The sequence below is a fragment of the Rattus norvegicus genome, chromosome 16 (assembly GCF_021556685.1).
Source record: "Rattus norvegicus strain SHRSP/BbbUtx chromosome 16, alternate assembly SHRSP_T2T, whole genome shotgun sequence".
NCBI classification, from domain to species: Eukaryota; Metazoa; Chordata; class Mammalia; order Rodentia; family Muridae; genus Rattus; species Rattus norvegicus.
In genome coordinates this window covers 39,154,428-39,168,107 of record NC_141549.1, presented here as the reverse complement: position 1 = coordinate 39,168,107, position 13,680 = coordinate 39,154,428, and the positions used below count along the sequence as shown (strand labels likewise).

The following is a 13,680-nucleotide window of genomic DNA, read 5'->3' as shown; positions in this document are numbered from 1 at the left end:
TCCCTCCATGTTATTCTTCGGTTAGTGGTTAGTTCTGGGATCTTTCTGAGTTGCTAGCAGTCAAACTGGAGATAATTTACTTTGTGGTGACAGCTTTCCAAGAGAATGACAATGAAAACTTCAAGGATGCTTATTTTTCTCTTGGTGGAAGGAAGTCACAGAGTCAGCCCAGATCACTGGGCAGGAAAGCAGATGATACCTAAGGTAGGAATTGCTGCAAAGATTTATGATAACATGTAGCTTATAACACTTATCATAAAAATGTTTGCACACTATCACACATGGAATATTGTGATTTCAGAGGATTCATGGATCCTTTCAACCCCAGAAAGAAAAGCCTTCAGTCTATTTTAACCAAGAATATATACATACATTCATGTGTGTGAGAGAGTTTGATATTTATCAAATATATACCAAATATGAAATATATTTGACCATATATTTATATATGGTTTTTTGAGACAGAGTTTCTCTGTGTAGCCTTGGCTATCCTGGAACTTACTCTGTAGACAAGGCTAGCCTCTAACTCACAGAAGAATATATTTTAATTATTTATTTAATTAACATTCTGTGAATGTGTATGCTCATGTGCATAAGCACACACCCTGGCACACATGCCTAAGTCAGAAGAGAGTTGGTTTCTCCTACTATGTAGGTCCCAGAGGTCAAACTCAGATAATCAAGTTTGGCATCCAGCACTTTTACCTGGTTATAAATCAGTTATCATATATATATATGACCAAAGGAGGAACTAATGATTCTTTTCATTTTGGTTTGGTTTGGTTTGGTTTGCTTTGGTTTGGTTTGGTATAGTTAGGTATAGTTTGGTTTTCAAGACAAGATTTCTCTGTGAAGCCCAGACTGTCCTAGAACTCACTCTGTAGATCAGACTGGCCTTGAACTCCAAGATCCATCTGCGTCTGTCTCCAGAGTGCTGGGATTAAAGGCATGTGCCACCTCTGCCAAGTGGAGCTAAGGATTTTTTTTATTATTACTTTTATTTTCTTTTTACGGTCCATTCATTACCCTTCATCCCGGTCTTCCCTTCTACAGCTCCTCATCCCATTCCTCTTCCCCCATCTCCAAGAAGATGTCTCACTCCCACTGCGGGCCTCCCCACTGGAGCCTCAAGTCTCTCAAGGGTTAGCTGCATCTTCTCCCACTGAGGCCGGACCAGGCAGTCCTCTGCTGTATGTGTACCGGGGCCTCGGGCCAGCTCGTATAGAAACTAAGGATTTTGAAGCATACTGAGACTAAAGACTTGTCTAAATCAAGTAGATGTTTGTGTGTTGACTGTCATCCTGGTTTCATAATTTATAGCTCCATGCCGTGTCCATCACACTCAACTGATATTCACCTTGTTGCAGCAGGAAATGAACCTCAACACAGTAGGAATCATCACTCAATCACATCAGGGTGAGTTACTCCAAATGTATACAATAAAAGATAAATATTTATTTGATTGACACAGTTTGCACAGATAGAAAAACAAGCTGGATTAAAAAAATAGGTGAAACAATTAAGTGGTTTTGCCAATCTGCAAATTGGCACAACTGGGGGCAAGACTCTAAGTCTATTTCACTTTTACCCAAAAGGATATCAACACCAAAGGAAACATTGGTTGTAACAAATGATTTGTGACTAGCAGAATTGTTTTCACAGTTAAATTGTTTATTATAAAATTACATTTATTGGGGCTGCGATGTACCTCTGTTGGTAGAGTTCTCACTTAGCATGCGTGAAGTCCTAGATTTGATCCCCACCACACATGTGCTCTCTCTCTCTCTCTCTCTCTCTCTCTCTCTCTCTCTCTCTCTCTCTCTCACACACACACACACACACACTCACACATACACACTCACACATACACTCTCACTCATACACACACTCAAGCACACACACACTCACACACACACACACTCACACATATACACTCACTCATACACACACTCAAGCACACACACACTCACTCACTCATTCACTCACAGAGTCATATACTGATGAGAAACCAATCTCTGTTCATGGAAGAGCTTTCATGGAAGGGGCTGCAGTTTCTACTTTATTGTTGTTCTGTGCTGTTTGTTGAGGCAGGATCTCAGACTTGTGATTCTCCTGCATCAGCTTTCCAAGTGCTGGGACTAAAGGCATGCACCACCACACCAAGGTTAGATTTTACTCATTTTAAAAGTAATTACATTTATCTATTTATTTATACATGTATGGCTGCCATAGCATACATGTGGGGATCAAAGGATGGCTTACTAGAGTTTATTCTCTCCTACCATGTGGGTAGGGATCGAACTCTGATCATCAGACTTGGTGGCAGAGATGGCTTTACCTACCGGGCCACTGAGGTGGCGGTTTGAATGAGAATGGCCCTTCTAGGCTCATATGTTTGAATGCTTGATCCATGATTAGTGGAACTGTTTAGGAAGGATTAGGAGGTGTGGCCTTGTTGGAGTAGGTACATCACTGAGAAGGGGCTTTGAGGTTTCAAAATCCCATACCAACCCAGACTCTGTCTCTCTGCCTGCAACTAGTGGATCTCAGCTACTGCAACAGTGCCACATCTGCCTTCCTGCTGTTATTCCCTGCCATGATGACCATGGACTAACCCTCTGAAGCTGTGAGCAAACCTTCCTTTCGTGAGTTGCCATGGTGATGGTGTCTCCTCACAGCAGTAGAAGAGTAACTAAGATACCTAGGTTTTACTTCTCATTTTTAAAAGTATTACTATCTTTTGGGGTGGGGGTTGATCTCACTCAAACAGGTGGGAGAAACTAATAAATTTTTGAAATATCTGATTTTCAGACATTATTCACTCAGTGATGGTGGGTATTGTGGTTTGGATGTGAAACATTCCCTGAAGCTGATATGTTTGAACAGCTTGTGCTTTGCAGTTGGACGTACTGCTTTGAAAGGTATGAATCTTAGGGAGTAGAGCCTTGCTGGAGAGAGCGGGCCACTGGGAGCTGGGAGCAGGCCTTAGGGTTTGATAGCGTGGCCCGACTCTTTAACTCCTGACTATAAATGTAATGTGGCTAGCTATTTCACGCTCCTGCTGCCACAACCTCCCTGCTATGATGGACTGTATCCCTTTCAACTGTCAGCCAAAATAACACTTCCCTCCATTAACTGCTTCTTGTTGGGTATTTAGTTATGGCAGTGAGAAAAGAAAGTAATATAGAGGGAGTTGTTTATTTGCTTTTGCTCTTGGTTCTGCTTACAGTACTGAGGGATGGAGTCCATGGCCTTATTCTTGTTACGCTATGGAAGTAAAGGTGAGCTCTTCAGAAAAGCCTTTTATCATAAAAACATACAAAAAGGAAACTAAGAAAAGTGCGGAAAATTGGAGAATTAGTAAATGAGCATCCTAATCCCGAGCCCTAATGCAGCAATTGTCATTCTGTCACCTTTTCTTCATCCACCTATGTGTTTGATTGCTTGTTCTTGACCAGGTCTCACTATGTAGCCCTACTGTCTGAACGATGGCCTCAAACCCATAGAGATCCACCTGCCTCTGCCTCCCAAGTGATGGGATTTTAAAGGTGTGCACCGCTATGCCCAACTGAGTCCTTTTTCTTGTAAAACCATTTTCCTTGTTCTTTTTCATCTACTATTGTCTTCTGCACTTTTATATATTCTTTTTTATCCTTTCTTCAACATTTTCATCCTTATATATTCTATTTCTCTAAAGCCCCACTGGATCCAGGTTTCATATTCAGAAGAACGCCTTATGATTAGACGCCCAACCTCACAGTATGCCACAGTGGCCCCACTACCAAAGCTGCCAAATTTAACCCTTGAGTTAAGGTGGAAACATCTACAGCCACCTTCACTGGCAGGAAATAAGAGGTCATGGACTTGAGGGGTATATGGGAGGGTGTGGGAGCATGGAAATGGAAGGGAGAAATGCTGTAAGCTCAAAATTAAACAAAAATTAATACTCATTGCTTGTGCATCAGGAGATGCTTGCTGTTAGCTTTTTGTAAAAAAATAAAATAAAATAAAACATAATGCAAAAAAGTAAAAAGGACCATAATCAGGATGCGCCATAAGACAAGTGAGACTTTTCCCTTGTCAATCTGTTGCTCATTGATGGAGTAATAATTTGAGGCTGTAAACATTTCTGACTCCCTAAAGAAATTACATTACTGAGTTCTTTAAAATGTAGTGATATACTTTTAATCATCATCATCATCACCATCACCACCATCATCATCCTCACCACCATCATCATCCTCACCACCATCACCCTCACCACCACCATCACACTCACCACCACCACCAGCAGCACCACCAGCACCAGCAGCACCACCAGCACCAGCAGCAGCACCACCACCACCACCTCCACCACCACCACCACCACCTCCACCACCACCACCACCACCACCATCATCATCATCATCATCATCATCATCATCATCATCATCATCATCATCATCATCATGTTGCTGACTGTGAATTCAACTGAGACTGAATTCAAAGCTTCAGTCTCACTATGACCTACCACGGAAATACCACCAATCCCATGATTTTATTAAAGAACTATGTTCTGGTTCTTCAAAGTTCCTTCAGGATGATGTACAATCTAAAAGTCTGAAGGGAAAACCCAAATGTCTGCTTTAAAATTTAAGACAATTTTTATTTCCTGCTCAACTCTTTGTGGGTTAGCAGTAGTCATGTCTATATGACAGTGATTTGGGGTATTGTTGGCTCCTCACCCATTCACTTTATTTCATGATCACGACATGTTAAGTTCATAAAAGGAGCAAGAATGTTGTAGAAATTAATCCACGTGCAGCGAAGTGAGATCAAGCAACCACCCATCACATTGAGAAGCCAAGCTTCACTGTAGGTCATGTGGTAAGCTGACACTTCTTACTTTTTTGTTTCATGTGCGTTGGTGTTTTACCTGCATGTATGTCTTGTAAGTGTGTTGCGTCTCCTGGAACTGGAGTTACAACAAGTTGTGAGTTGCTTGGTGGGTGCTGGGAATTGAATGCTGGTCCTCTGGAAGAGCACGCAGTACCTTTAACCAATGAATCGTTTCTCTAGCCGGGCAAGCTGACTTTTGGTGTGAGGTAATTGCGCCCCAGGCTGGAGTTGGGGTAACGCTCCCTTGAGTGATTTCTTTGTTTCTTTTTTTTAAAGCAGGTTAAAAGATGTGAGTTAGTACACACCAATAACCAAGCATGTGTGTGTGCGTGTGTGTGTGTGTGAGCACATACCAATAACCAAGCATGTTTGTGTGTGAGTACACACCAATAACCAAGCATGTGTGTGTGTGTGAGTACACACCAATAACCAAGCATGTGTGTGTGTGAGTACACACCAATAACCAAGCATGTGTGTGTGAGTATACACCAATAACCAAGCATGTGTGTGTGCGCGAGTGTGTGTGTGTGAGCACATACCAATAACCAAGCATGTGTGTGTGTGTGAGTACACACCAATAACCAAGCATGTGTGTGTGAGTATACACCAATAACCAAGCATGTGTGTGTGAGTATACACCAATAACCAAGCATGTGTGTGTGCGTGTGTGTGTGTGTGTGTGAGCACATACCAATAACCAAGCATGTGTGTGTGTGTGAGTACACACCAATAACCAAGCATGTGTGTGTGTGTGAGTACACACCAATAACCAAGCATGTGTGTGTGTGAGTGAACACACACCAATAACCAAGCATGTGTGTGTGTGAGTACACACCAATAACCAAGCATGTGTGTGTGAGTATACACCAATAACCAAGCATGTGTGTGTGTGCGAGTGTGTGTGTGTGAGCACATACCAATAACCAAGCATGTGTGTGTGTGTGAGTATTCACCAGTGTGTGTGTGTGTGTGTGAGTGAGCACATACCAATAACCAAGCATGTGTGTGTGTGTGAGTACACACCAATAACCAAGCATGTGTGTGTGTGAGTGAACACACACCAATAACCAAGCATGTGTGTGTGTGAGTACACACCAATTACCAAGCATGTGTGTGAGTGAGTACACACCAATTACCAAGCATGGTAGTATGGTGCCTAATTAGGAATAGAAAACCCTTTCTAAAACTCTGTGTGTGCTCACTTTCTTTCCTTCGTTTGTTTTGGTTTCGTCCTCATCTGTGATTCATTTGCCTTTTGCATCTCCCACAGTTGCTTCTGCAGGAGTATCAGGCTTGAGTGAACAGCATGCCTCACACCCACTTCAAACACTGTTGAAAACCTCATTTATTATTTCATACTGTGGTCTCACTTAAAAGCTAATGTTACAGAGACTAGGCAGGGGGGGGGGAGACAGAGAAAGACAGAGAGACAAAGACAGAGAGACAGAGACAGACAGAAACACTATGAGGTATCCCACAACAGAACTATGAAGAAAATAAGAACGTTCAGGAGTCATACGGGTAGATGAAATGTCCAAACACCAGAATGCTGGAAACCACCCAAGCTTAGGCTTAGCACCGTACAGAAACGTGATGAAGACCAGGGCTGATGTTTTCTTCCCAATGAGAAGTTTCTTACTTAAGGACCGCATTCTCAGGATTACAAGGATTTGCCTGAATAGCCAAGGGAACACTTACCTACAGAAAAATCAGAAAAAGGGGAGAGGGGAGATTCCATGGGAACCACCTATTCCATGAGACTCTAGTTAGAACTTATAATAAGCACAGACATAATCATATTACATTGCTATGGGCAGATGAAAACTACATTAAGTAGGAATTATATTTTCCCAGTTAGCTAACATTTTAGACACCAAAACCCAAGTGTTTGTGAAAGTCAAACCCAATTACAATTCAAAATGATTCAGCACTATTTAAAGAAAAGCCAGCACAAGATCATGTGGCTGAAAAGACTTCATGCCAGAAGCTTAATCATTCATTCTCCTCCCTCCCTTCCTACACTCCTGAGTATACATGATGCACACCTTCTGTGAAAGCTGCTTACATATGACAGTCCGAACTGTCCCAGATTTCTGGAGGACATTTACTATGTTAATTGACCCCTATTCCACTGCACTGTGGGAATGACAGGAATTGGGGCAGGGAACCATCTATCTAATACAAGACAAATGGAAAGAAATCTTCCCATAGTTCATGCAGTAGATAGCCCTCTCCCCCTTCTCTTCTCTCTTCTTTTTCGAAACCAAGTCTCTATGTAATCCTGCCTGTCCTGGAACTGTATATAGACCAGGTTGTCCATGAGACCCACCTGCCCCTGCCTCCTAGGCACTGGTATTAAAGGTGTCCACTGCCTCGCCCAGCTTCCCCCAAGCTCCCATTTCTAAGCCCTAAGTCACACTTTCACATAAGGCTGGAATTTCAGTCCACACCTGTCTACTGAACAGCTTACCCCAGCAGCTGGTTGCAGTGGGGTTTCTACATTCTCAGAGAAGAGACCCAAGATGAGGGAACAACAAAAACGGAACACTTCTTGCTAAGGCTTCAGTGATTAATGACCCTCACTTGGCCAGTGCTGCTACTATCAATTCTACTTCTCAAAGGTCAGACAGCCAGTAGGTAAAACCAAGGCTCGCATGTTCATGTCTCAGCACACTGCTTTATTATTCTTCCCCCCTTTGGAATATAATAGTTGTCGTTCTTGGGGTTTTATCCGAGAAGTAAGGCCCGAGTTGCCTGAGCTGCCTATATTTTAAGCCTGTGAAGAGTTTGCTCATTCTTTAAGAGAACATAGAATCTTTACTCAAGCTGCCATCACTGTTTGCATCTCATGATTGATGACCTTGAACTCCTAATCCTCTAGCCTTACCTCAAGTGCTGGAATTACAGACATGCCCCACCATGTCCAGTTTATGCAGTGCTCAAGGTAGAAGCTCAGGGATTGGTGCGTGGGCAAGCTCTCTACTAACATCTCCAGTCTCATTTTCATCACTTTAAACTATGTACCATTCGAGAGATATTAAGTGTGCTCATAATGTTGTATAATCATTCATCTCAAAATTTTGTCTGTTCCTCAAACCCGTTTAGCCTCCATTAAGTACTAACCCCCAACCTTCTCTCTGGGGCCCTGGCAAACTACCACTTTACGCTCTGTCTCAATGAATTTGACTATTGTGGGTACTTCATATAAGTGGAATTATACAATATTTCTTTTTTTAATTACTGGCTTATTTCACCTAATGTGATATCTTCAAGACTGACCCAATTGTGGAGCATGTGCCCTATTTCAGGCTGGATATTTCTTAGTATAAGTATATCCTGATTTTCAAGCCATTCTTCCCACAGTGGACATTTAAATTGCTCACTCCTTCTGGCTGTTGTGACCAATGCTCTGGTGAACATTGACTTTGTTCACATGCTTGCTTTCAAGAGGGCTAGCACAGAAGTGGAGCTGCTGGAGCCTGTGGTAAGTTGGTGTTTAATTGTGAGCTGTTTTTCACAACACGAATGCTTTACGTCCCCACCAGCAATGTTCAAAGATTGGACTTCCACTGCCTTCCTCCTCGTCTTTAACAAGGGCCATTCTGACACTTGGAGTTTAATCTCTTTTGTTTTCTGGCACTGCTATGTCTGGCTATTTTTACATAACAGGATAATACCTAGTGGCTGCAGGTAGCACACACCTTCCCCTCTCACACACCTTCCCCTCCCACACACCTTCCCCTCCCACACACCTTCCCCTTACCACACACCTTCCCCCTCCCACACACCTTCCCCCTCCCACACACCTTCCCCTTCCCACACACTTTCAAATGTCCCTTGAGAGAATCGCTGCTCAGGTGAAACGTCAACTTCTGCCAGATTGTTTTCTTGATGTCTGAAGGTTTTGTCACTACTGACTGGCACCACAGGAGACAATATTCCATTCTTAGTCTTCTCTCAACCCTTCTTTGATTCATTAGGCAAGGAATGGAGACAGGAGGATAGGGGAGGAAGAGAGAAGATGGGTGGAGGAAGGAGAAATATTTCAAAATATTAACTTGTGTCACGGGATCTCTCTTGTTGCTTCCTTGTCTTGAGTAAGCCATTTTGGGATGTTCCTTTTCTCAATTGCGAATTTTTTTTATAACAAAGCCTTAGGTTTGCAATACATCCATTCAAAGCAGAAGGAAATATATTAGTGAAACGAATACAGTGATGAGTGGAAATCCTACCTGGAGCACTGGGCTGATCTGACCATCTGCATGTCACTGACTGTGACTTGTCAGGTCTTGGGATGTCACATGACTTCATGTAACTCCATTGGTAAGAAAGGAGAGTCAACTGGATAACCACTGTTCTCTCTCTCTCTCTCTCTCTCTCTCTCTCTCTCTCTCTCTCTCTCTCTCTCTCCTTGTAATAGAAATTAATTAATTGGGAGTTTCTTCCCCACTTTTGATCATTCATAGTCCCAAAAAAGACAGAAAACCTTTATATTTACAAGCATTAAAGCATCAGAGCTTGGCAGATATCAACCATCTAAGCTATTTGGTAGCTTAGATAACCCCCTTATAACTTGCCACTCTCTGCCTGGGCAGCTCTTACTCCAATTGGCCATGTTGTCATGATTCACCTACCTCACGGTGTCTTCTCCTCTCTTCACTTATCTGTTCTCCTCCTTGTGGTCCAAGCCTGGGAACAGAAGCTCTGCCTACCTCTTTTCTGCCCTGCTACAGGCTGTTGGCATCTTTATTCAAGCAATAGTTTTACATTAAAGAGCAAGGTGAAATAGCATCATTTGGTGTATGTGAGGATTTCCTTGTCCCTGAGGCAACCATAGCCAGAATTTATCATTACAGTACACAGCAACGGACTACACTTCAACACACACACACACACACACACACACACACACACACACTCACTCACTCACACACTGGTGTTTTTCAAGGCAGCGTTTTTCTGGTTATCCTTAAACTTGCTCTAGAATTGGTTGGCCTCAAACTCAGGGTTCTACCTGCTTCTGTCTCTCAAGTTGTAGGATTAAAGGTGTATGCCACCACCTCTCAATCCTTGTCTCTTAAAAGTGTGAAACTAATTTATTAATCTCAAGAATTCATGTGCTATATGAAGGAGTGTTCCAAAAGTATACATATCCTTTTCCTGCAGTGTTTACAATTTGAGTACCTCTCCTGTTTTTGAAAAACCCCTGGTGTTCAGAACATCTACTTCCTTAAATGGCACTCTGAGGAGAGATCTGGCTACTTTCTAACTACCTCACATCAGACCTCTGAGTCAGCCTTTTTATTCGAAAGGCTCTGGATTTGCCCCAGTCCCAGATACTGGTAACTAATAGCTAGGTAGGATGAGTCACCACATAATCCCAGTACCTGGGAGGTGAAAGCACAGGTATCTAGAGTTCAATCCTAGCCCCAGCTACATAGTAGAACTTGAGGTATAGACAGTTGTAGGCCTCCATGTGGGCACTGGGAATCGAACTCTGATCCTCTGGAAAAGCAGCCAGTGGTCTTAACCACTGAGCTACCTCTCTAGGAACTATGTTATAGCTATGTCTATAACCCCTACACTAGCTTATAGAAACTTTTCCCACATTGCTTACAATCTGGTGGTAGCATAATTTATTTTTAGATTATGGTACTTCTTCAAGTAGTAGAGAACTATTAATTAGTAGATTAGTACAATAAACAGAAAGGATAAGTGCATGATGATCCATCTGTTAATGTTTTATTTTCTCATATATTTATTTAGTTACCCTACTTGGCCAGGCAACTGGCAAGTTTCTTGTTCGTGCCTATCTGGCTTAACACCTGGTGGATAGTAGACACTCACTGAAGTTTACAAAACGCATCTAGGTTAGGTAAATGGATTAATGAACTAACTAAATGCAGGCTAATATATTTTAAATAACTTTTTACTTAAACAATTTTACAGGTAGTATTGGTAATTAATTATTAAATGGATAATTATGTCTTTTTAAGAATCCACTTCCAGGCGTAGTGGTGTGCTCCCTTAATCCCAGCACTTGGGAGACAGAAGCAGCCAGATCTCTTAGTTTGAGGCTAGTCTGATCTACAAAGTGAGTTCTAGGACAACCAGAACTACACAGAAAAGTCCTGCCCCACATAAATACATAAATGCATATCATACATACATACATACATACATACAAAAGAGAAGAAAGAAATCCACCAATCACACAATGGGACAGCTGCCTGATGGCCTCACATAACTCTAAATTATCTCCTAAGGGTTCCCACCTCCATTAATGAATGACTTTGGAGAATAACAACATATAATGTTTGGAGGACACATTCAAATTACAGCACACCTTCAAGCATTCTACAACCAAATTGCCTGAATATTGTTGTCATCCCCCTATTGTTGTCTACATTATTTTTTGAGACATGGTTTCTCATTGAACTTGAAGTTCATCAATTGATCTAGGCTAGCTTTTCAATGAGCTGCAATGGCTGTCGCCCTGGCACTGGGGTATGAACCCACATCTTTTTGCCCAGATTGCATGGATGCTGGAAATCTGAACTTAGTTCCTCATTCTTGCATGGTGGTCACTTAATGGTGATGTTACTATGTCAACTTCACTAGGCTACAAGGAGATCAAACACCTGGTCAAACATTATTCTGGATTTGTGGATGAGGGTATTTCTGATGAGATTAGCATTGGGTTGATGGACTAACATTGGTGAAGCTCATCTAGTGAACCGAAGGTCAGACTTTCCTTGCCTTCTGTGAGTGGCAATTCCTCTAGACTAGCCTACAAGATGGAATGGCAAGGTCTGTTTGGTTGTTTGGTTTTCATCCCTAAAATCAAACCCAGTTCTTCCCAAGTCTTGAGCTACCTTCTGAAGTGGAAGCAACCTTTTCTCCAGGGTCTCCAGCTTGCTGACTGTGGATCTTGGGATTTCTCAGGTTTACACAGGCATGTGGGCCAAATACATACAGGAAATGTCTCTCAATAGTGTTTCTGTTTCTATGGAGTACAATGACTAATGTACATGACAAAAGGAATTCCAGTTTTATCAAGTTCAGCCATGAAGTATTATAAATGTTTGTAGTAATGCTTCTAGGGGCTGGGGGGTTATATAGTCCTTGTCTATCGTGTCTGAGTTCCATCCCATCACCACGTGAATTAAACACACCTGTAATGTCAGGACTGGGGAAGTAAGGACAGGAAGACCGGAAGTTGAAGTCATTATCAGATACATGATGAGTTGGAAGGTAGCCTGTGGTGAGAGACTACAGAGGGGGTGGGGGGAGAGGGAGAGGAAAGAAAGGTAAAATAAAGAAAACAAAGAAAGAAAAACAAAGTTTCTAAAACAAATGTACCAGATATAAACCTGAGGGAAAGCAAGCATTTAGTATAAAGGCAGCTTGTACATAAGAAACCACATATAAGAGTTCACACCGCGGCTGTGTGTTACATATTGAACTCTACTTTCCTTCACTCTCATCTTTAAAAGGAAAGCTCTTCCATGGTAACTGCATCACTAAATAGCAGCAGAAAGGTTTGCGCCTCAGCGGAGGGAGGAACCGGTAAGAACAGGAAGGACGTGGGCTCTGAGATGCTGTCTGCTGCTTGCTCTCAGCGCCTGCTCATCTCCCTACCCTGCACCCCTCACAGCTCAGCCTCCACTCCTCGGCCAACAGACGGACCACTTAACTGAATGGCCCAGGCGGTTATGTCCAAGACCTAGTTTGTCTGCATTTTTCTTACCCTGAAATAGCTGCTTTTATTTATTTTATTATTTATTATTTAATCAGACTAAATGCTCCTTTGAATATGAAAATGGAGGTGCTAGAAGAAGCATATGGAAGCTAAAGAGGAGACATGGCAAGGTGACGAGGTGATAGTCTCCTAGAACCCAAGTTATGAAGGAGGACCATTGGAGGCTTAGGGCACTGAAGAGGCAAAAGAAAAAAGAAAAGAAAGACGTTTTTAGCCTTCAGCCCAAAAATGCCTTATTTACTCCCAATTATCCCCAGTATTTATTACATATTTGCCATGTGCTTGCCATTATATCGACTGATTTTAATTCTTCAAAGAACTTGGAAATTATTCTCATAAATCACTGGCTGATTCCACTTTTCTCAGCCTTTGCACAATTTCTAATCTCAGCACCCAAAATAACAGACTTTTAAAACCCCTTGCGTACAGGCAGCATTATATCATCTCTCTAGCAAAATGTTATCTGTTAGCAAAGTCATCGTGTTCCTTTTAATGCACACACACAAGACATTTTAAGGTTTTTTTTTAATTTCTTCCTTCTTACTTACATTTTTTTTTGGACCCAATTGATAAGATATAATTGCCCACTTAAACATACAAAGCCCGGTACCATCCATCCCTTGAGAACATTAATAACAACCTGTAAATACACAGAGCAGAATCTTAACATCACCTGCCATGGCTTCTCCCCTCTCTCTCCGTCTCTCTCTCCTTTTTCTCCCTTTCCTCGTCTCCTCCTCTTCCTTCAAACTTCTTTCCCGCCCATCCTTCCTTCTCCTCCAATGATACGCCTCCTTCTATACTGTACCTGCCCCTCACCTGTACTTTACAAATTCAATGGGGAGGTGGTTCTGGTGAAGTCACCTGAGTTCTGAGAATGTGACTAGGCAGCTGTCCTTGGGGCAGTGGAATTAGCATCAAAATACAGATAACTTCAGGGCAAACCACAACATTTTCCCCCTTTTTGTCCAGTTAAAAAAAAGCCTTTTCACTCATATATAATTGGAGTACAATTATTACCATTCTACAATTTATAAAGC

The 13,680-nt window shown here is 42.1% G+C and overlaps 2 protein-coding genes across 18 annotated transcripts in view; one reads left to right on the top strand and one right to left on the bottom strand.

Annotated features, from left to right (window-relative positions):
* Erich1 (glutamate-rich 1) overlaps window positions 1-13,680 on the bottom strand; it is a gene marked incomplete at its 5' end in the record, with an annotated part of 52,793,804 nt that overhangs the window by 44,496,256 nt on the left and 8,283,868 nt on the right.
* LOC134482495 (uncharacterized) overlaps window positions 1-13,680 on the top strand; it is a 40,885-nt gene that overhangs the window by 22,021 nt on the left and 5,184 nt on the right. For 2 of the 18 annotated variants that reach the window (XR_015639832.1, XR_015639827.1), the window contains exons 2-7: window positions 1,321-1,416; window positions 2,092-2,164; window positions 2,541-2,645; window positions 2,812-2,921; window positions 3,230-3,281; window positions 3,698-4,033. Coding sequence is in view for 2 of the 18 variants with exons in the window: in XM_087589427.1 (XP_087445553.1) it covers window positions 1,321-1,416; window positions 2,812-2,921; window positions 3,230-3,279 (256 nt within the window). In the remaining 16 variants the exon portion in view is untranslated. The other 16 variants (XR_015639820.1, XR_015639817.1, XR_015639829.1 and 13 more) reach the window with 12 other exon arrangements.